Genomic DNA, 23,580 nt, shown 5'->3' with positions numbered 1-23,580 from the left:
CTTTCCACTGTCAAAAGGGTGCAGAGAATCCATTTAAGCTGGCCATTCGTTAATTTCCATGAAGCAGGTAAATAATTTTTAAAAGAACATGTGCATGAGTGAATATTAAAGACTGTTCCAGTACAAAATTTATCTATGTAATAACCTTAGGCAACACCATATTAAGGAGATGTTGTGGTGTCTGATAGGCACAAAACGAAAGTTTTAGCTGAATACGACACAGCCTAAGATCCATAGACACTACAGGTAGCTGCCAAAGCGGCGATCCACTCATTTGGTATTTTGCAGTGGTGCCCACAGGAGTTTCTCAAGTTCCCAAATCTGCCTACGAGTCCAAAAAGGTTGGGGAGCCCGGCTGTAGGTAAATATTACAGCACCTTTGCTCTTCCCTCTCTACACCAGGAGTGCTGGGGGAACCTTTTCAGCCCAAGGGACACCTTGGCAGGGGTGGGGGGAGGGGGGAAGATAAGCCCGCATCCCATTGGTGGATGGGACCAAAGTAAAAAGTGGGTGGAGCCATCATCTCTCTCTCTCTTTCTATCACCCCCCCCCCCCGCCCAATACTCATTTATTGACACAGACATATACATCCTGTCAGGCTGGTGAAGCTCAGTTCCCTCAACCGCTTCCTTACTGTCTGTGGAGAAAGTGCCTCTCTTCCTAAGTGGCCACTACAGGACACAGGAACATGCATTGGGAACTGCTTTATCCTGAGTCAGACCATTGGTCCATCTAGCCCCATATTGTCAACACTGACTGGCAGCAGCAGCTCCACCGTTTCAGGCAGGATTCTTTCCTTGCCCTGCCTGAACCTGGGACCTTGCACATGCCAAACGGGGGCTCTTCTGCCACTGAGCCACGCCCTCTGCAGCACTGAGCTCCCCCACCCCCCCAACACACACACACACACACACACACACCTTCAGCAGCCCACCAGGCTGGTGAAGCAGGGACAGAGCACTCTGCTCTGTTGAAGTTGTGACCTGTCAAACCTGTTCCGTGTAAAGCAGCATGCACGACACAAATGATTAAAATAAATAAATAAATAAATAAGGCACCCTGTTACTAATAATTACACATTTTCAGAATTGTAGGATTTAGTGCAAATTTGCAAGGGCCAGGTAGAAAAAAGCACCTTTGGAAAACAATAGCATTCTTCAAATACTTCAAAGGTTGTCACACAGAGGAGGGCCAGGATCTCTTCTTGATCCTCCCAGAGTGTAGGACACGGAATAACAGGCTCAAGTTAAAGGAAGCCAGATTCCAGCTGGACATCAGGAAAAACTTCCTGTTAGAGCAGTATGACAATGGAACCAATTCTCTAGGGAGGTGGTGGGCTCTCCCACACTAGAGGCCTTCAAGACAACCATCTGTCAGGGATACTTTAGGGTGGATTCCTGCATTGAGCAGGGGGTTGGACTTGATGGCCTTGTAGGCCCCTTCCAACTCTGCTATTCTATGATTTGCTTGTATTCTTGTTGTAAGCTGCTTTGAGAACTCTGTTACAGGGTGGATGATAAACGTCTAGAATAAATAAATACATAAAATAAAACCTCCATAATTACATACATATTCAGACCACGCCAATCTAAAGGGGAAGGGAGCGCCCCTCAGCCCTGACAGCAGCTCTTCCTGCTGCCTTCATTGCACCTGATTTTCTTTACCAAAATAAACCTCTGTTTTCGAAAAGATGTATTCTTTTAATTATTCCTACATTCCTGTACTGCTTTTGTGCCAATGCAAACAAGGCAGTTTACCGTTTGAAATAATGGCATACAGTTTGGCATACACGCAGCACAAATGGGACTGGGCTGGAAGAAATAATAATGATGATAATGCAGGCCCAGTGCTGTTGGCCTAAGCCAGGCCAAGGAGTCCCCAGACATATGGGAGACTTTCGCACGTGGACCTTCCGTTATTTCCTTCTTTTTGGCGACATCTGGGTTGGAGGGTAATGGGAACAGTTTGACAGGCCGTACTGCGCATGCTTCAGTTTAGCCGGCGCCCTCTCTTTCCTCCTCCCCAGGGGCAGGGGGCGCTGTTTCCCTGCGGGGAGCCGTAGAACCACCAAACGAGAAGGACTTCCGGCATTTACCCTGCGCAGCCGTATTTGAGCCCTCCCCCACCACAAAAGTCAGAACTGCTCAGGATATCCTAGGGGCTTAAACATCATCATCATCATCATCATCATCCAGATGTGACTGAGTAATGGGCAGGTTGTGCGTGCCCCTCCCTCCCTCCCCCAACAAAAGGTGGCAGTAAAGACAAGAGTTCCTAAGAACATCAGAAGAGCCCTGATGCTGGATCAGACCATTTATTTATTACATTTCTATACCGCCCAATAGCCGGAGCTCTCTGGGCGGTTCACAAAAATTAAAACCATTCAAAGTATAAAACAACAGTATAAAACCATAATATAAAATACAATATAAACACAATATAACTGACAGTGGCCAACCAGCTGTCGACCAGGAACCAACGAAGCAGGATATGGTACAACAGCACCCTCCCACCCATGTTCCCCAGCTACTGGTGCACACAGGCTTACTGCCTCGGATACTTGAGATAGCACACAACCATCAGGGCTAGTAGCCATTGGTAGCCTTCACCTCCTCCAGGAATTTATCCAACCCCCTTTTAAAGCCATCCAAACTGGTGGCCATCACCACATCTTGTGGTAGTGAGTTCCATAGTTTGCGTTGTGTGAAGAAGTCCTTCCTTTGATCCGTCCTGAATCTCCCACCTATCAGCTTCATGGGATATGACCCCTTTGGGTTCTAGTATTGTGAGAGAGGGAGAAAAATGTCTCCCTATCCATTTTCTCCACCCCAGGCATGGTGTCTATCGCCCCCCTCTCCTTACTCGCTTTTTCTCCTGTCCTAGCTGTTGTAATCTTCCCTCACAGGGGGAGATGCTCCAGCCCCTTGATCATTTTAGCTGCACTGAATTCTATTTTCGTGGGGGCAATGCTTCATTTTTGCATAATATATGCCAATTCCAATAACGGCCCGCATCTTGCATAGGAAATAATCTGTGTCCTGCGTTCATGTGCAGCGGCTGAGCCTGGTCCACGAGAGTCCTGCAGTGCTGTCCACTGTGCATTGTTGCTGCTTCGGTTGGCAGCACCCGGGAAAACCCCTCCGGGAAAACACGCACGCGCCGGTTGCAGCAAGCGGAGCGTCCCAGCCGGGCAGTGCAGAGGAAATAAAAGCATAGACATCAAAAGGAACTCGGAAGTTGGCAGTGCCGGGTGTGGGTCTACATATTACAGGTCTAGAAAAAGGCCGCGCCGGTTTATGGCTCGAACCCGCGGCTGAGACCGCCCGTGGTTCTTGCGCGCATGCGCCCATTCCCTTCCACTTTGCGCCTGAGCCGGTGTGCGCATGCGTCGTGCTGCTTCTCTGCCCTCCCCCTCCTCTGTAGCTAAAGTTAAGTGGCCTTTCCACGCCCTATGGGACATAGGGAAGCGGACCCAGGTAGGTAGGTAGGTAAGTAAGTGGCTGGGGGCTCTGCCCTGGGCGCAGCAGTGCCGGTCCAGGTGCAGGTCGTCCCAGTTCCTCACCCCCTGTGCATTTTTGTGTCCCATTTCTGCAGCTCTTCTCTCTCTCTCTCTCTCTCTCTCTCTCTCTCTCTCTCTCTCTCTCTCTCTCTCTCTCTCGGTCTTAACCTGCGTTCATCCCTGTACCGGATCCCTGCTGGCCCTTGCAAATGCCCTTTTCCCCCTTGAGGAGCTCAAGTTGTCTTGGTCCGTGGTTCTCCTCCCCTCCCCCGTTTTAGCTTCACAACAGCCCTGCGAGGTAGGCGTATGTGTGCATATGAGGGGTGAAGGGGGAGGATTTGAATGCACTTACAGCTACACCGCACTGCCTTGTGAGCTCCTCCGGCCAAAGGCCTGCCTCTTTCACTCAGGCTATTCAGGAAAGTGCCTTGCACTGAAGAAGAAGAAGAGGAGGAAGAGCTACTATTACTAGTGTCAAGCCCATGTCGCCATGGGTGCTAGTAGTCCTGCCCCTTTCCTGCTTTCTTGCTCCTCGGTCCCCTCACCACAGAGGGGCTCATGAAAGATGCAAGTGTGGCTCATGCGAAGTGAATTATTTATTTATTTATTTCATTTCTATACCACCCAATAGCCCAGCGGTTCTCAACCTGTGGGTCGGGACCCCTTTGGGGGTCGAACGACCCTTTCACAGGGGTCGCCTAAGACCATTGGAAAACACATATTTCCGATAGTCTTAGGAACCGAGACATTTCATTTATTTGAAATTAGAAATAAATATTTCACAATATATAATTACATATTGTTTTTGTGATCACTATGCTTTAATTATGTTCAATTTGTAACAATGAAAATACATCCTGCATATCAGATATTTACATTACGATTCATAACAGTAGCAAAATTACAGTTATGAAGTAGCAACGAAAATAATTTTATGGTTGGGGGTCACCACAACATGAGGAACTGTATTAAAGGGTCACGGCATTAGGAAGGTTGAGAACCACTGCAATAGCCGAAGCTCTCTGGGTGGTTCACAAAAATTAAAACCATGAAGAGCATAATAAAACATGAATACTCCTTCCAGAATCTGCACGTGCCGTGCCTCCACCCTTGTGCACCCTGATGACTGTCCCCATTCCCTCTCCCCAATGGCGACAGTCTACCCAAACGGCTGCACCCAGGGCGCGCCTTGACACCACGCTGATTGGCCAAGCAGGGATGTCTCGCATCCTGCTGGCAGAGGGGCTGCCCTGCTTGTTTGGTGTGGAGGAACTCAATTGCTATTAAAGCTCAGGCTTCAAACTTCTTCAAACTTTCACAATTTTCTGTGCATCTACGTTGTGCAAGCTTCAGTTTAAAACAAAAATGAGCAAAATCGGTCTGGTAGATCTCGAATAACAAGCGTTTCACTCCTGTATTCTTATATAGATGATACAAGCAAGACTAGGACATCCCCAATGCCTACGTAGTTTGACCCTCCCAAACCTGACTATCTGTATGCTCTGCCTCACAAGTTAGATTCTGGTGCCGTGCATTGAGTAATTAGTTTTTAAGCAGGGTTTGTTTCAGATTTCTGTATCTTCCTTTCCCAAAGACACAGGCTGCATTGCAACATCAAGCCTGCCAGGGGGTGGGGTGAATCCAAACGCATAGAACTAAGCCTAAGTGTTGATAACTTTCAGAAACGCAAGATAACTCTTCTCCCTTCCTTGCCCCAAATTCTAAGTCTAAACTCCCAGCCTCTCCCAGAGAGGCTCACCTGTGGCACTTTGGCCTTTTCAGCCCCTAGTGAAGGATGAAGAAGATTATAATAAATAACAATAATACCTAGACTGTGATGTGTGCTCTGGAGTTAATCCCCTACCACCGCTCGTCTGCATCTCTGGAGTAAGATTCATTGACATAATCATGTGTTCCAAGGGAATGAATTCTAGTATCTGCATGGTGCTTTATGTACCATCACAACATAGATCATTTTCACAGCAACTCTATGAGATAGACCACAGTTATTCCTATTTCATGGATGGGGAAGAGTGCCCAGGGTGACACAGTGACCCTGTGGAAAAGGTGGGGCTTGAGCTTAGCTGTTCAGTTCCATCTCAGTTCTTCCCTGGGCATTTTCTAAGTCTTCCCCAAACACCCATCAGGAGAGAACCTGGGTGAAGACGTGTGGGGAAGCCGTTCTTCTCTATCCTGATGCAGACCACTGACTTGTGGACTTCTTCCCCTCTGTCTTTCTGTACCCTTAGAAACCTGAACCATGAACACCACACAGGGCACGGTAGGCAGCGATCCAGTCATCCTGGCCACTGCTGGCTATGACCACACTGTTCGGTTCTGGCAGGCCCACAGTGGGATATGCACCCGAACTGTCCAGCACCAAGATTCTGTATCCTTTTGCCATGTAGTGGCCAGTGGAATGAAGGACTGTGACTCTGCTGACCTGACGGGTTTTTTACGGTAGCGGCGTGGGGTGGCCCGTTGTCTCTTCCTTAACCACAATTGCCAGCAGGTCAATGCTCTGGAGATCACCCCAGACCGGACCATGATAGCTGCTGCAGGTAGGTGTGCTGTGGGCAGAGAGTGTGAAGGGTGCCAACTTGTCTCTCCAAGGGCATGTCTGCCACTCTGACATAAGCTAGTTGATATAAGGAGTCCTGGAAATTGTAAGCTCTGTGCGGAGGAGGCTGAAGGTGTTCTCCACATGGTGAGTTCTACACACCCGCACAAAACTACAGACCCTGGATTCCATGGCTTGGGAGTGGGGGTGGGGGTGAGGGAACCTGGATACTTACTTCAAGCTCTGAGTTAATTCCATGTCTGTAGGTGCCTCATTCAGTTGTCTGTTGACATGCTTCTGTTTAAAATATTGACATTCGTAAAGTCCATGGCTAGAAAAGCCCTCCCCACACACTTGCACACACAGAGTGCTTGTACATCCCCGTGCAAAAGCTCAGCTTTGTGTCTCTTTGTCCTCTGAGGATCCGTTCTTGTTCTGAGGGGCAGCCTGACCTTTGGCAAGGGTGTGTCACGAGTCAAGTCAGAATGAAGAAGACTCACTCTGTAGCCTCCTTCCAGCTCCTGTCTTTGGGGTGTTTTCCTTGGGATATTTTTTTTCTTAAACTCAGATATGGCAGTTAGCCTGTCCCTTTTCCCAGCCTCACACACGGTGCACCTCATAGAATCATAGGATAGTAGAGTTGGGAAGGGGCCTATAAGGCCCTCGAGTCCAGCCCCCTGCTCTGTGCAGGAATCCATCTTCATGCTCCCATTGGCACTTTACCAGCCTTGTGTCTTCCACCATTGCTGGCAAGCTGGGCGTAGCTGCTGCAGTGCCTGCACGTGCCTCTTGGCATGTGGAAAAGGAATGGCGTGCGGTGGACAAGGAGCACTCCAGGCCGTTAGGAGAGTCTGGTAGGGACACGAGGGTCAGGCTGAGCAGGGGCAGGAGAAGAGGAAAACGTGAGAAGAGAGCCTTCTCTGTGGTTTAGGATTGGGTTGTAACCCGTCGGAAGGGGGAAGATAACCAACACCCTGCCCAGCAGCAACCCCCCTTGAGAACTGCCCCATGCGTGGCAATTAAGCTGTGGGGGAAAAACTTCCATTGCCACCAATGGACACTCCGGGGAACAGATCCAGGCCCCAAGGGCTAGCAATGCCCCTGGCAGGCAAGGTCGTAACAAGGCAGGTGGTCTCTTAGATAGCCAGGTCCTAAGCGCTGCTTTTGGCTCCTATAAACCAGTCGGTGTCTTTCATGCAGGCTACCAACACATTCGAATGTACGACTTGAACTCCAATAACCCCAACCCTGTTATCAACTACGATGGCGTGAGCAAGAACATCACCTCTGTCGGGTTCCACGAAGATGGCCGATGGATGTACACTGGGGGTGAAGACTGCATGGCCCGCATCTGGGACCTCAGGTGCGCCTCTTGGCCTTTGCTGATTTCAATAATCTTACTCTGGTTGAGATCTAGTGGATCTCAAGCTGTAAATTGACAATGATAGCATGGGATAGCGTGGGAGTTTTACAAGATAGCGTCTTCTCTCCTCAAATCACGAGTAATCAGAGACATGGGAGAGAAAGCACGTGTGACTCAGAAACGCTGGGAGCGGCTTTATCCTGAGTCAGGCCATGGTCCCCTCTAGCCCAGTATTGTCAACGCTGACTGACAGCAGCAAGTCAGGTAGCAGCCTACCTGGAGATGCTGTCAGGGATTGAACCTGTGACCGTCAGCATGCAACGCGGAGGGGGGGGGGTGTCTGCCGCGGACCTTTGTGTTGTGTCCAATAGTGCGAATTGGATGTACCCTCAGTTTTGGCAGCTACATACCATCATAGGGTGGGAAGAAGCTTGATTTATTATTATTTTAATATTTATTTGTAGTAACGAAACGTTCTCAGGGCAACTCAGACAATAAAAGTCATGTTTTTCAGCTCCAAAGTGGCGGGAAGGTTTTCTGGAGTCTGTTTGCATGACTTTAAGCATGTTAGTTCAAAAGTCCGCCCCTCTGAGTTCAATGAGCTTTTACTTCCAAGTAAGTGAGTTTAAGATTGCAGCTTTTGTCTTCTCTGCATGCAGAAACTGCATTCAGATGCAGGGATGGAAGAATGAAGAGGGAAAGAGGTCCCGACTCTGCCATAACGTTAGAGAACAAAAACTGCCAGTTACGATACCATAAAAAACCAACAAACCCCAAGCCCTCACAGAAATCTTTTAAAACTGAATGCTTATAGGGCGTCTTGCCCAGTTCAGCCACTATGGAGCTTTGAAAGAGGAATCTGAAAATCCAGGCCATCCTCTGACCAAGCTCCCAGAAAAATCTGGGCACTGTGCAAGAACATGAATATATCCCAGTGGAGACGTTTAAAAATAAGAAGTTTATATCTGCAACTACAAATCTGAACGATATAGGGAGGATATGCAGCGTGTGAGATTTGGTAGCACAGGCGCTTCCTGGGGTGCAGATAGTCCTGGCAAGGGAAGGGCCCACCTCCTGGCAAGGGAAGGGCCCACCTCCTGGCAAGGGAAGGGCCCACCTCCTGGCAAGGGAAGGGCCCACCTCCGGGCAAGGGAAGGGCCCACCTCCGGGCAAGGGAAGGGCCCACCTCCGGGCAAGGGAAGGGCCCACCTCCGGGCAAGGGAAGGGCCCACCTCCGTCAGGCTGCCTGTGTCTGCTCTGTTTCCAGGTCGCGCAACCTTCAGTGCCAGCGCATCTTCCAAGTGAACGCGCCCATCAACTGCGTTTGCCTGCATCCCAACCAGGTACTTGGGTGCTCCAGCCCAGAGCAGGGAGATCCCCTCCTCCCCTTCCCTTGCTTGCTTCCTGACTGCTGCAAAGGCAGGGGCTTGTACGGCACCCGTTCTTGAGGGGGGGGTGCTTTTTGCTTGTGTTCCTCCCACCCACCCTGCTTTAGGCAGAACTTATTGTTGGGGATCAGAGCGGGGCCATTCACATCTGGGACCTGAAGACAGACCACAATGAGCAGCTCATTCCGGAGCCAGAAGTCTCCGTCAACTCTGTGCACATAGATCCGGATGCCAGCTACATGGCTGCAGTCAACAGTTCGGTAAGTGTGGGCCGCCCGGTGCAGTGCTTTGAATGATGCTGTGTGGCCGGCCTCTGCCTTGGGAAGGGCAGAGGGAGCAGAACTGGACCTCAGAGGGCCCTGGCAGGGGGCCCATGAGCCACGGCCTCTCTGGCACGCCGTTCCCTCTCCCTTGCAGGGCAACTGTTATGTGTGGAACCTGACGGGAGGCATCGGAGAGGAGGTGACCCAGCTCATCCCCAAGACCAAGATCCCTGCCCACAACCGCTACGCTCTCCAGTGCAAGTTCAGCCCAGACTCCACGTAAGTAGCATGGCGAGCTTTTGTCTGTTTGCTTGCCCGCGGAACGAGAGGGATGTTCAAGCTGAGCCTTGGGTGGGGGGCGTTGAACAGGACTGCTTGAGCCCAGGGCTGGATCATTCGGGCCTAGCTGCAGCAGTGGCATCTGCAGTCCTTCCTCCAGACCTTCTGCAGGTGTTGCTAGTGGCCCTGGAACCAGTGGCCCTGGAAATAGCCACCCCTCCTGAACATACCCATAAAGGCTGCCAGACTTATATGTAGCAGCCTAATGTTTTCTGTCTCTTACTCAGGCGCTTGTCCTACACAGTGACTTTTGGTTCTGTTCGCTGGAGAGCTGGTGGAGGCAAATTGGGGGGGGGGGAGGGGCAAACATTCTTTTGACTACTCTTTCCAGTCCTGGTGTTGTTGCTGCCACTGGTGTCATGCAGATGCCAAATAGTGGCAGCTTTCATACTGACTTGGTTCACACATAACAATAAACCATAGTTTAATTAACCATGGTTTGTTGAATCATGAGTTGCCATTATATGTGAGCCAAGAACTATGGGTTGTTAATCACAAACAACTCATGAATAGAACCCACGGTTTGTTGTTGGGTTGCGAACTCTGGGTTGTTTAAACAATGGGTTGTCATTATGCCAGAATCTTAGGGTGTTATACCAAGCTACAGAGGTAGCAGGCAAGAGTGGTTAAAAAACAACAACCCAGTCACTTTACATTCCAGTATTGCAGTGCCAAAAAGTCTTCTGGAATACAGGGAGGGAGCAGGTGAAGGAGGAAGGAAAGAAACAAACAACCCAGGTCCTGAGAAGGCAAACCATGGTTTGTTTAATCTGCCAAACAAATCCTTGCTTAGGGCAACAAACCATGGTTTAAGTAAGCCATGGGGTAGCATTATGTGCAAACCAGGCCACTGTGTATCGAGGAATCGTGGGATTTCCACAAAGCTTTATCCAAGGTTCCTTGGCGAAACTAGTAACGGCAGGAAGGCTGCATGGAAGATGGACGGTTTGACCGCTATCTCAGCCGCACTTGAGCAGCGTGCAACAGCCAGGCCAAGGTGGTCTAGATGGTCTCCCAGGCAAAGCAGCAGGTGCGCCACCACTGCGTTGCAGCCCCTCCCCATATGGATGCTTTCATGGGCCCACAACGATGGATACTCTCTCCCCCCCCCCCCCCCGCTCTTTCAACGCTCACGTCTGTGCTGCTGCCTTGAGTTGCATCCCCCCCTCGCCCACCTTCCCCACTCATTCCTCTTCCTGCTCCAGGCTTTTGGCTACTTGTTCTGCCGACCAGACCTGCAAGATTTGGAGGACGTCCAACTTCTCCCTCATGACAGAGCTCAGCATCAAGAGCAACAACCCTGGGGAAACGTCCCGTGGCTGGATGTGGGACTGTGCTTTTTCAGGGGACTCCCAGTACATTGTTACAGGTGAGAGTGGTTGGGGTGGCGTCGATACTGAGCCCTAGGTAGTTCCGGGCCTTATGAAGAAAATCCAGGTGACTTTCTGGATAGATTTTCCCCACCTTGGTAAAAAAATTAAGTGTCTTGAACACTCAGTACAACAACCCTGTAAGGTAGGCCAGTCATATTTCCGATAGGGGAGGGCCAGGGCCTGAGAGAGTGTGGCTCAGCTGAGGCCGTCTTTGGAGTTCATGGTAGAGGCGAGATTTGAACTGGGCCTTTGCTGCTGCACGACATTCTCCCACCAGTTGACTTTCCCTTCAGGCAGTTTTCGCACTCTTTCAAGGGGCAAGACTGGCCTAGCTGAGCCCTCCTGGACTTCAGCGTGTTCATTTCCCTTCCCAGCCTCCTCGGATAATTTGGCCAGGCTCTGGTGCGTGGAAACGGGCGAGATCAAGAGGGAGTACAGCGGGCACCAGAAGGCTGTCGTCTGCCTGGCTTTCAACGACAGCGTCTTGGGCTGAAGAGGAAGACCGTGGTGGCTATTGGCAAGTCGTGCCGTCCCTCAGACGTGTGTGTGTGTGTGTGTGTGTGTGTGTGTGTGTGTGTGTGTGTGTGTGTGTGTGTGCAAAAGGGTACTTGAGGACTTCGGTCCAGCTGGGTCACCCACAGCTGACTTTCTTTGGCGGAGCTCGATTGATGCAAGAGAGACTTAGGCCACGTTAGCAGGGGGGTTAAAAATGCAGATGATTTCCATCGCACTTTCTGATTGAAAGGAGATCTTAAAGCAAAGGCAGAGCTAGGAAAGGGGGGGCTGTTTACCTCCAGCCCCACCGGGCGGGACCATCTCCCCCCTCCCCCGAAGGAATACGCTGTCTTTACGGACCCCCTTTGCCCCCTCTGTTCATTTAAGCTGCTCTCTGTTCACTGCATCCCCCTCCCCAACATTCTCCGTAACTCACCTCTGCACCCCACTAAGACCCAGAGGCGAGGTTTTTGTGGCAGGTTTGTCACCTGCCGCGCTGGAAGGAAGCTTTGGGCTCCCTGCCATTGGAGGGCAAGTGGGTCACCCGCCTGCCTGCCTTTGTGGCTGTGCACGTCCGCTGCAAATGGCAAGAGGACAGGGGCAGTCGGAGGGCTGCCTTTCCCCAGTGTGGGGCCTGCAAAATGTTCTCAGCCCTGAACTGCCACTCTTTTTTTTTGAGAGAGAGAGAGAGGCTGATCTAGTGAGAAATAGGAATCTTGGGGCACCTTAACACCTAACCGTTTTATTCTGGGATAAGCTGCCACAGGACTTTGTTTTCACTGCTGCAGAAAACACGACCACCCTCTGGAAATGATTGAGTCAAGCCCACCCGCCCCTCCCACCCCCTACCCCTGGGTCGACAGGCTCAGAGAAAAGGAGTGAAGAACGAAGGGACCCTGTGGGAGCAAACACGCTTGCAAATCCTGTAAGCAGCAGCAGCAGCAGCAGCTGCCCGTTTCTCTCTCTTGCCAGTGCTGAACACGCAACCTCTCCAAGCGCCCATTTCTTCATTCTGTGCTTTTACTTAATATCACGTCAGAGTAACTAAACTTGTACAAAATAGTTTTTTAAAAGATTGTGTTGTACATAAAGCTTGTTTAACTTGGGCTTAACTAGGACTCAGCTACACCTTGCAGCTATTTCTATCCAAAGACAATTATTTACAGGTTGCAGTTAAGGTGACACTTTTGTAAATAAAATGTATACGCCGATAAGACTGCAACAGGTCTGTGTTGTGGAGTCGTAGCTCTTCTGGCCCAGTCCAGAACCCTGCATTAAGGGGAGGCTCTTTCAAGCAGCAGGTCCGGCAGGCGGTTCCGGACGGAGCGAGCGCCCGCTTGAGTTCAAGTACAGAAGAGCAGAGCAGAGGAGGGAGGTCAGGTTGGCAGGAGGCCGCTCACTCCGGCAGGTAGTAGAAACAGATGGAGACGCAAATGTTGCTCGGAAAGCAGATGTCAATGCACAGGTAGATGAGCCGCTGCTTTGGAGGACCTGTAAAGAGGACAGGTGAGTGGAGGGTGTGCAGGGGTGCATTTGGGAGGGCGCAGGGTCCTTACCCTGAGCATGAGAGGGAAGGAGACTGCAAGTTGGGGTGGCGCCTCTGCAGGATCTAGAAAGAAAACCCACATTTGATAATGGTGTCGACTTTTAACGCATTTCTCTGGGCTTCACGGCTTGCTGCCAGTGCACCTGGAGTCCTACGAAGTGAGGAAAAAGCTCCATTATTCAGGGCAGCTCCTGTTTCCTGGCTGACTCTTCCATGTCTCCTTCTGAAAGCAGGAGCTGCCCCCAGCCATTTAAGCACTTGTAATTCCTGTGGAATTCAATAGGAGGGAGCAGAGCGTAATGCCATGAACACAAGTTTGAAAGCGCTGGGCTGGGCTGGGCAGGGCACATCGTTTTTCACATTTTTACTGCATTCTCAGAATACAAAGAGGTTTGTGATTGTTTTATCCCAACAGGTAAAGGGCAGGCTGAGGTTGGGGCTACATGCTTATATGAAGTATGTTGTTGCTGCTGAAAATAGCAACCACCCATTAATACCCTTGCCTGCCCACCACCCCAACAGCTGACAATTTTCCGTGTCCTGACATCAACGTTGTGTTTGTTCTTCCCTCTCATGGTGGCAGCCAATGAAACTAGAAGCAGGGAAACAATGCTGTGATAATACAGGTTGGACTGTCCAAAATATTACAGAGAGAGAATGAACTACACAGTTGCTGCTCTTGGTGGCAGGCCCTGCGTTGAACGCAACGTGTGGCCGAGAGAGACCTACGGCCACACTGTGAACGGGACCAGTGTCTTTCCGGCTTTTATGTTACTGCTCTTCCTCTCCAGAAGGCCTTGGGCCTCATCCAACTTACCATCTTTTTTCTTGACCCAGTAGATGGGCACCTGCTCACACAGGGAGCGGATGGCCCCTCCAGCTTCCTCTGGCCGCACTGGTCTGCCTGGCACGATCCCTAGGAACTCCCGGTAGTACTGGGTCTTGTCATTGGGAAGTGGCAACTGATCCACCTGCAAAGGAAAAGGAGGTGTGATGCAGCCTCTGCCAGACTCGGAGCCGAAGCGGGCTTCCTCGTCCTCAGTCGCCACACGTACGAGCCTTTCCCGCATCGGCTTCCATGCTGCTGCTTCAACGGAAGAGCCAGCAACGTGATTCATTGGCCAAGGGGCATCTCTACACCGCAAATGTAGGCCTGTTCAAAGTGGTTCAAATCCCACAGCTTTCCCCAAAGAACCCTGGGGATGGCCCCATTGAGGGTCGAGGGAGCACGGCAGCCCTCTTCCTGAACAATTCCCCAAGTTCCTCATTTGTGGGTTAGGAAAGCTGAGGATGCTCGAGCAACTTCAGCCCGTGCCCTGGAGGCAGTGGCCGTTTCCCCTCATCGCCAGCGGCCGCTGCCCCGTCGGCATTCCCTGTGGCTGGGCCCAGCCTGCAGGCTGCTTCCCTCCCCTCTGCTGGCGAGCGAGGATGCCCGGGCTCTCACATTCGTGCTGATGTGTGTGTTTTTTCAAAGTTCTGGGGAAGTTTAGCAGAGCTGGCAAGGAACCCCGTCTGCTAAATGGAACTGGGAGCAGTCAGCCAACCCCACCTAGCTTTGTTCTGACATTCACCACAAACAGGGCCTTCTGTCTTTTCGAAACCGAACCTCTGCCCTCGGCCTTGACTGGAGAGCCATTAACATTTTGTTTCAAGGGATGTTCTATATCATTACTCAAAACGTATGCTGCCGCTGCTGCAGGACTGAGAAAAGCGCCTTTGTTTGCTTGTCTTCCTGGAATTGCCACTCACCCGTCACAGAACCTCCCCTCTGCTGCTCTTTTACCTTTCAGCCTTCCACTGTGGGTGGAGGATGGGGGCGGGGGGGCGGGGGCGCTGCAGGAGGTCCGGGGGCCACATTTGCACACTATGCAGACCTCACTCCTGTCACCACCGTGCCACTGATCACGGTAGCAGCACAAAAGTCAGCCTTTTGTTTCTTTCTCTGAAGGGCTTGAAGAGTTAAAAGGGACCAATTTAACTTGTTTTCCTGCTAAGTTTGTCATTTAATCCTGTGTAATGGAGAGGAGGAACCCCCCCCCCATCTTGGCCAATCATAACAACCTCGATGGACAATGAAGTTGCAATCCAGTTTCAGATACCGAACTGATCCGTGCAAATGTACAAGCCCCCTCCTCCCGTAGCAAAGGAAGGGGCCATAATTCAATTGGAGAGTGAATGTTGGGAATGCAAAATGCTCCAGGTTCAACTAATAGAAACTTTATTCAACAGGCTCTTAGTAGCAGGGCTGGGAAGGAGCTCAGGCCTGAGAGGCTGGGGAGCCCCTGCCAGTCAGAGGGAACAAGGGCCTAATCCAGCCAGAGGCAGCTTCAGATGCTCAGTCCGCTTCTTGACTTTCGAGGACTACTTGAAGAGCACAGTTTAGCAACACAGCACAGGAATCGTTTTAAGGACTGCCTTCCTTAAAACATTTCCTGACCAGATCCATCTAGTGCTGCATTCTGTTTCCAGCAACAGTTACCCTGTTGAATTCAGAAGCCCACTGATGGCATCGCCCTTAGGGCTAGGAACAAACATCTGACGCTCAGAAATTTACTGCCTCTGCACAGGAACGCTCCGTCTAGCTGTCATGACAAATGCCTCTTAGATACGCCCCCCAGCCGCCATCACCACATCTCGCAGGAGAGATCCTATTCCACGCTTCTCAGATGGGGCAGCTGATGGCTGTTGCCAGACCAAGAGAACAGCCCCCCCCCCCCCCGAGCAAAGAGGATTTGGCCAAATGCTACAGAGCCTGCTTACTAGTCCTGTAGCTGCTCACCCTGTGCTCCGACAGGTTGAAGGACATCTGCATGGTGTCATAGTCTTGGGCATCCATCATCCTCAGATAACAGTGATTTTGCCCTGAAGGCTTGTAGCAAATGAAGCCCTGTGCAGAAAAACTATGTCAGCATGAGGACTTTACAGATTACTAGGTCCACTAAGTAACCTTGGCAGTCTCCAACTGGATTTAATTGTTCTTTCCATGTACAGGCTGTCTTATACTTGGGCAGGTATGTTGCCTCAAAGGGGTCTGGCTCTGGAGAGAGACGATGCACCACCTGACCTGGAAGCTGTATTTGGTGGTTCTAATTTTTGTGAACCACCCAGAGAACTTTGGCTATTGGGCAGTACAGAAATTTAATAAACAAATAATTCTAATTGTGTGTGTATGCATGTTTTAATTAATTAATTAATTTAAAAAAGTAGTAACCCCCTGGAGCAGCTTACAATCCATCTGCAAGCAAGACAGTAGCTGCCTGCAAGTTTGCAATCTAAAATTGCAATTTAACTTTTGTAAACCGCCCAGAGAGCTTCAGCTATGGGGCGGTATATAAATGTAATAAAATAAAATAAAGGCACAACACATAAAGAAAAGGGGTTGGGGAGTATTTTGCTAGACCTGTGTTCTCATGATCAAGGCCCATGAGGAATATCAGGAAGGCTGTGATGAGTGTTGGGAGGAGCTGGACGCTCTCCCCCTTCCTCTGTGAAGAACATTACTGAAAGATGCTCTTAAGACTCTGGCTTAACTGGGCTCTACCTATAGGTTCTGTGCAGCTGAGCAACAACGTGACACTGATTTTAAAAGTTTGAATATGAGAGTTGGCTGTGCTTGGTGGGGTTGGGTGAAGAATAACACAGCTAGCGCTCTCAGCGATCTTGTGACTCGTGCCCATTGCAAGGGACCATTATGAACTACAAAGCAACTGATTTAGAAAAAATGTTAGTGACTGTTTTTGTAGTGAAATTAACTAGCCTTTGTTAAGGAGCTGCTCCATATCCAGCTGGGGGAACATGAAAGCAATTAAAATATCTGTCAAGATGCTTGTCTAATTCAGAATGCTCTACCCCTACATGTGACTTGCCTACTTGAAGTGTCTTTTTCTAGCAGTTCTCCCCATGAGAGCCATTTTACCATTTTTAACTGATGTAAACCGCCCAGAGAGCTTCGGCTATGGGGCGGTATATAAATGTAATAAATAAATAAATAAATAAATAGACAAAGCCCATCTAGCAAAAACGAAGAGCAGGAGGGGTGTTGAGGCACCAGTCAGCTCTGCCGCTCCTGCTCAGCACTGGATGCTTGTAAGCTGCTGAGTTTGGAGGCTCATGAGCCTCAAGGGTGTACAGTGCCTTGCATAAGTATTCACCCGCCTTTGGCCTGTCCACATTTTGCTGTGTTACAAGCTGGAATTACGATTGAGTCAATTAGGATTTCTTCTCACTGACCTACATAATATAGTCCATAATGTTGAAGTTGGGAAAGAATCTACATGTTTTACAAAATGGTTTAGAAATGCAAAACTGAGAGGTCTTGATTGCATAAGTACACACACACACACATGCTGTGACACCCCTAAATAAGTCCTGGTGCAACCAACTGGCTTTGGAAGTCACATCATTTGTTGTTGTTATTGAATGCAGCCCCACCTGTGTGCAATGCGACCGTCACATGATCTCAGATAAAACACACCTGTGGGAGAGCACATCTAGCAAACAGCATCATGAAGACCAAAGAGCTATCAAAACAAGTCCAGGACCAAGTTCTGAGGAAGCATCAATCAGGGTAGGGTTATAAAAAAATATCCCAAACTATAAAGATCCCCCCAGAGCACCATTAAATCCATTATTACAAAATGGAAAGAATATGGCACAACCGCGACTCTGCCTAGAGAAGGCCGTCCACCAAAACTCAGTGACCAAGTGTGGAGGGCATCAGTCAGAGAAGCAACAAGAGGCCCACGGTCACTCTGAAGGAGCTGGAGAGATCCACAGCTGAGGTGGGAGAAACCGTCCATGGGACATCTATCACACGGACGCGCCACAAAGCTGAGCTTTATGGAAGAGTGGCAAGAAGAAACCCATTGCTGAAAAAACAAAACTCTATCAAATCCCATTTGCATTTTGCCAAAAGGTGTGTGGGAGGCACAGCAAACATATGGGGAGGGGGGGGGAGGTTCTCTGGACTGAACTTTTTGGCCTTTGCGCAAAACGCTACGTGGGGCCTAAAGCCAGCAGTGCCTGAGGACACCATCCCCACGGTGCAGCATGGTGGCAGGAGCAGCATGTTGTGGGGATGCCTTTCCTTGGCAGGGACTGGGCTGCTGGGCAGGATTGAGGGCAAGATGGATGGAGCCAAATACAGGGCAATTCTATTTTAGTCCGGAAGGGACCGGAGACTGCAGCGGATGTCCACCTTCCACCGGGACAGCGGCCCTAGACACTGGAGTGGTTTGAAAACGAGAACCTGGGCGTCTTAGAATGGCCCAGTCAAAGTCCAACCTCAATCCGACTGAGATTCTGTGGCAAGACATGAAAACTGCTGCTCATCAACGGTCCCCATCCAACCTGACAGGATAAGTAATTTTGCCAAGAAGAAGGGGCAAGTATTGCAAGATCCAGATGTGCAAAGCTGGTAGAGACTTACCCCAAAAGGCTCACAGCTGTAAATGCTGCCAAAGGTGCTTCTACCAAGTATTGAAATGGTCGGGGGGGGGGGGGGACGACACACTTATGCAACCAACAAATGCCAGTTTGTTTTTAACTTTTGTGCCACAATTAAAAATTTTTTTTGCACCTTCAAAGTTATAAGTATATTGTGGCAATCAAGCGGTAAACATGCCAATTAACTCCATTTTAATTCCAAGTGGTAATACAACAAAATGTGGACAAGTTAGGGTGTGTGTGAATACTTATCGCCAGGCACTGTAAGCCATAGCATTGCACCCTTAATCAAACATTGCCTCTCATCTTCACAACAACCCTGTGAGGTCGGCCACTATTATTTCCCTTCTACACAGGCTGAGAGAATAGGCCTTGGTCAGGACCACCCAGCAGTTTTGTGGCTCAAGTGTCACGTCTGACAAGCCGGTCTGAAACTTCTATGGATGGTACCCCACCTTGTCTTTCTTGCTACACTTGGATCAGGCAGCAACAACAAGCGCACTCACATTCTTGCGGTCAAACAGGACTGACGTAGTTTGGTTACTTGGTGAAGTGACGTAATACGTAACCGTATTCTTGGACTTGTTGATAAAGGCCGATTGGTTCATCGGGGAGCCTGGGCGATTCTGAAAGTTTAACCGGACAACCTGCAAAAGAGGCTACAAAGACACGCCGTGGTAACCCCAGAAGCAGTGGCATCAAGACACCACCCAGGCAAGACACTGCAGCAGAACTCCGTCTCCCACCCTTGCACAGGTCTTTGGGGGTTTAGGGCAACTAAAAACAGCCCAGGGAGCAAGGAAGCATCTTAAACCTGGTGCTCTTTGGCTTGGAAAACAGATGTCCAATGCAGAACATGTGGGAGGTTGATAAAGTTGTGAACAGCGTGAAGATAGGGATTATTACGGGAGTCTTTAGTAATGATGCCTCCTATTAGAAAGGCAGTTAGCTGAGAAAAACAAAAGGCAAAACAGAATAAGCATTTATCAGGAGCACATGCACACAGGCCATCTTAGAACAAAAGGTGGACATGCTTCAGTGAAGGAGAGGAAACAGTTTTACACACACGTGCTCGTGCATGTACAGCATAGAGCCTGACAAAGAGTTTGTTCAGTCCATTTTGTGTTCCGTTATACTGGCAGGAGCGAGAGCGCGCGGGTGCTCCTAGCAATGGAGAAAGTCAGGGGTGGGGAAGGTGCAGATCACGGGAAACCACACTGTAGGCTACAGAGATCCTAAGGCTAGCTGTGGCCTAAATTACAAAGCCCGAACTAGCTGCAACACTGCCCCTTTCCTGTAACTTGCAGATGAGGTTGCAATATTCCCAACATGATTCGCTCTTGCTCAAAACATTTCAAATTAGGAACTTCCAATTTAAGTTCCTCATGCAGCAGACAAAAGAGAGTGGCTTCCTCATGCTTTGCAGAATAGTTTCTGTAGAAATGACTGCAAGAGAGGATACAGGAAAATTAAACCCAACCACCAGCCATCTTCTCCAGAGGGTAACTTCCTCCACTCTATTCTGCATTAGTCAAACCACATTTAGAGTACTGTGCCCATCTTTGGGGACCACATTTTAAGAAGGACATTGACAAGTTGGGAGTGCATGCAGAGATGAGCAACAAGGATGTGGTGGGGTTGGGAGGCTGTAAACCAAGTCCTATGAGAAGTCCTATGAAAGAGCTATACTTAACCTGAAGAAGAGACAATGGAACCAATGACCCAGGGAGGTCATGGGCTCTCCCACCTTAGAGGCCTTCAAGAGGCAGCTGGACAGCCATCTGTCAGGGACGCTTCAAGGTGGATTCCTGCAATGAGCAGGGGGTTGGACCTGATGGCCTTATAGTCCCCTTCCAACTCAACTATTCTATAATTCTATGAGAAATGACAGCAGACTTCCAGTATTGGAAATGCTGCCATGCAGAAGATGGAGCAGATTTATCCTCTGTTGCTCCAGAGGGCAGGAGTAGAACCAGCAGGGAACCAGATTTTGGCTCAACATTAGGAGAAACATCCTAACAGTGAGGGTTGCTTGGCAGTGGGATAGACCTGGGAGGTGTGTGTGTGTGGGTTCTTCTTTACTGGAAGTATTTCAGCAGAGGTGGGATGGTCATCTATCAGAGCCTGCATTGAACAGGGGGTTGGACTAGATGATCTCCAAGACCCTTCCAACTCCTGGAGCCAGTATACCTCAACTACCAGGTACAGGAAGGAGGATTAAGTAGCACCTATTTCCACACATACAGCCAGGAGCCTGGGGAGTACATGTTGCTTGAAATTCAAAGGTTTTCTACCCTATCTTAGGTCAATAACGATGCAGCCCTCTATTTGTTTACCTGGAAACTAATCCCCTGGATTTAGACAGTCTCCCAGGTAAATGTGTATAGTATGGTGGGAGGCATGACATATGGCAGCCTTATTCTTTTTACAACTGCTTTACAGCCTTCAACTATTCCAGCAAAAACATGGAATGAGTGAAGTACTACATTCCAGAGTAAGGGTGCTCCTTACCTTGGGAGAAGACTGAGTGAAGCTGAGAGCTGTGGTCACAGCGATGCAGATAATTCCACAGATCAAAATGACAGATAGGGTGACCCAAAATATCCTGGAAGGGCTGCTTTGGGATTTGGCTGGGGGAGCTGTCACCTAAGAGCCAAGGTAAACCCATCAGTTAAGCACACCACGATTGCCAGAAGTGGCCGGCTACAGCCATCAAAGAAAGTCAACTGTTTTTTAGCCTCAGCTACTTAAGAAAATGAATTAAAAGTAAATGGCAAGGCAAGCAATTCAATATAAATATTCTTAATGGGTGTGGAAGACAGGGTCATGGAATATAAGGGATTCATCCTGTTTGTTATGTGGGGTATATCACTTGTTTGGATCATTTTGGCCAATCCATAGCAATCCTTTGGATTATGCAACCATATTCCCATTTCCCTAGAAATCAAAATATTTGACCAATTTACTGTGTTCAAATTGTTATGCAAAAGCATATATATATGTAAATCTAACTGTTTTCTCACCATTTCAGAATGTAAATGAGGTTTGATTTTTAATTTTTAGTGTAGAGAAACTGAAATTAAGCTATTGAGATGGTCTGTTCAAATAAAATGTTTAATACTATACTTTGCCTCTCTAAATAAATGCAAGAGGTCTCATAACGCCTACACATAAAACATTTAATATCAATATCTAATGCAGTATGTCCAATAGCACGCAGATGTTCCATAGCTTGCAAAAGATTTGAGCAGATTCCTTAAGCATCTCTTTAGCCTCCAGGAACACAAGATCCACATGAATAGTACTACACTAGAGTAATGAAAGGACCCTTGATTCAAGCCCTCTCATTTCCTGTATCAGCCTGCTTTCAGTTTCCCACATTTTACCCTGCGGCATCCAGGCAGGCCCAGAACATTTGGGTCGCTGGAGTGGACATCTGAATGATACCCACCCTGCCAGTAATTAATAAGGGACACAATTCATCAGGAAGTTTTCCTGTGAAGTTCTCAGTGCATCATCCCATATTTTTTTAAGGAAAAACTTTAAAAGAACGTAGAGGTCAATACCAGTCTAAAGGCCCTTTACTGGTGCCAAGGAGAGGGGGGTACTGAGCAAGGGGAGTGCAGGTACTTACTGGAGAGGGGGTGGCGTGGGCCACGGCCTGCTCCTCCATTCTTGATGCAACCGTTGCTGCTCCAACTCTGTCTTCTGACGATGTAGAGGTTGTGCATCATCAGAGCCCTTAGAATCCAGCTAGAAACCTGAGAATGTGCCCGTTAGGGCAAAGCAGCTGGGCACCCTGGCACCTCAACTTGGAGAGAGACACATGGAGGTGAAACTTTAGACTCCCTAACGAGCGGGAGGGAACGGGGGCTGCAGAGAGATGCTGTCCTGGGCACAGCAATGCTCCCCCCCCCCCGTCGTTCTTCCTTGTGAGACAGCCAAGGCATTCATGGGGAACACAATTGGGGGCTTTGTGTAAGGCCCTCGCCTGCTGGCAGTCGCCCTAAGACCTCTCTCTTGCTTGCAAGGAGGAAGTGAACATGAGTAGGGGTGGAGTGGCAGCCTGCCCCTGAGATCCGACATAGCAAAGGTTAGGGGGATTGAAGACAGCCCATTCCTGCACGCCAGCAGCGCCCAGAGAGGGGTCCACATCACTGCAGAACAAAGCGAATGGGTATTTGAGCCTGTTCCACATTGCAAGGTATCAGTGCATTATCACCACTGTTTTGAGGGCCCAATTTACAATTTAAGAAGGGGGGGGCAGATTGTCCCGTTTTTAAGAAGAGGGATGGCTTTAGTAAGCTAAGTTCACTGACTATCAATGTTGGGAAAGCTCCAGACTCACTTAAAAATGTAATTTCAGATATAATGTATTAGCATGTTGTGAGAAGAAATGCCATAGGAATTTCATCCTGACCCCTACCCCCATCGTCTAGAAACAAAACCAGAAGAACCCCCTCCATTGAAAAAGGGTTTCACCCCCCAATCAAATGGGATGCAGGAAGAAGGATCCGTTGCGTCTTGAGGGTTTGCATGCAACAACCACTTCAAAAGTCCTGAAACTTTGCCCCGTTAGACAAGTAAAGCTTGAAATCTTATTGGATATACAGCAGCCAGAGGGAGATGCAGCAACTGAGTGGTAATCATTAGACGAATCTAATTGTTCAGGAAAGCTGGAGTAAGGAGCCTCAAGATCCCCCTTTGTATATGTCACAGAAACATGCCTAATGGGAAAACATTGTCTAAAAATGGAAAGAATAGATTTTTTCTAGTCCCAATAACCTACTACAAGGTAACTAAGCTAAAGTGAAAAAAATGCATATCCTTCCTATTTCCCCATGCATCCAGATTGTAGGCTTCAAAGCAGTAGTGACTTGGTATGAAATTAACTAACAATATGGGGCACACGCCTCACTAGCAACACCTCTGTTGCAGGCACAGAGCTAAATAGAAATCGAAGTCTGTTATTTCTACCTATCAAAAGGAGAGCTCTATGTTAGGACTTCTGCTAGCACACCTAGCAGACTCAGAACTTACTCAGCTCACATTGTGATAAGGTCCTTTGAAATGGCCCAGGGCCTCAGGAATTTCTATGGCAAGTATGTCCCAAGATCTGGGGCAAGACTAAGACGACAGGATGTCATTATCATTTCGCATCTGTTTATAAAGCACCTGCCATCTTCTGCTTCCAAGCTATTTCATCTGGCAGAAGATCACACCACCCTCCCATTGTGTGGCTTTAGACTCAGGAGAGCGAAGAATGCTTTTATGCCAGCTTGCACATTCTCAGTCTTCAGAAATCAAGC

The 23,580-nt window shown here is 49.1% G+C and overlaps 2 protein-coding genes across 7 annotated transcripts; one reads left to right on the top strand and one right to left on the bottom strand.

The window, feature by feature from the left end:
• Positions 1-3,385: 3,385 nt before the first annotated feature.
• On the top strand, positions 3,386-11,352 carry MLST8 (MTOR associated protein, LST8 homolog). Of its 6 annotated transcripts, none has more exons than XM_063143318.1 (9): positions 3,386-3,476; positions 5,749-5,888; positions 6,009-6,060; positions 7,260-7,422; positions 8,690-8,765; positions 8,918-9,070; positions 9,228-9,352; positions 10,618-10,781; positions 11,160-11,352. In XM_063143318.1, exons 2-9 carry the CDS (start codon positions 5,760-5,762, stop codon positions 11,276-11,278), a joined length of 981 nt encoding a protein of 326 aa, XP_062999388.1. In that variant the 5' UTR covers positions 3,386-3,476; positions 5,749-5,759; the 3' UTR covers positions 11,279-11,352. The 6 variants fall into 6 exon arrangements, with proteins under 6 accessions (XP_062999388.1, XP_062999392.1, XP_062999391.1 ...); XM_063143322.1 differs by having other exon boundaries at positions 3,468-3,484; XM_063143321.1 differs by lacking the exon at positions 3,386-3,476 and adding an exon at positions 5,294-5,386.
• Positions 11,353-12,676: 1,324 nt separating this feature from the next.
• BRICD5 (BRICHOS domain containing 5) lies at positions 12,677-21,944 on the bottom strand. The gene is made up of 6 exons (XM_063143420.1): positions 21,906-21,944; positions 20,783-20,917; positions 18,778-18,930; positions 15,606-15,713; positions 13,644-13,797; positions 12,677-12,771 (listed from the first exon to the last, which is right to left on the bottom strand). Exons 1-6 carry the CDS (start codon positions 21,942-21,944, stop codon positions 12,677-12,679), a joined length of 684 nt encoding a protein of 227 aa, XP_062999490.1.
• Between the last annotated feature and the right edge of the window lie 1,636 nt (positions 21,945-23,580).

This window comes from Elgaria multicarinata, chromosome 17 (assembly GCF_023053635.1).
Source record: "Elgaria multicarinata webbii isolate HBS135686 ecotype San Diego chromosome 17, rElgMul1.1.pri, whole genome shotgun sequence".
NCBI classification, from domain to species: Eukaryota; Metazoa; Chordata; class Lepidosauria; order Squamata; family Anguidae; genus Elgaria; species Elgaria multicarinata.
The sequence above is the reverse complement of the archived record's forward strand: the minus strand, read 5'-3'. Positions and strand labels throughout refer to the sequence as shown.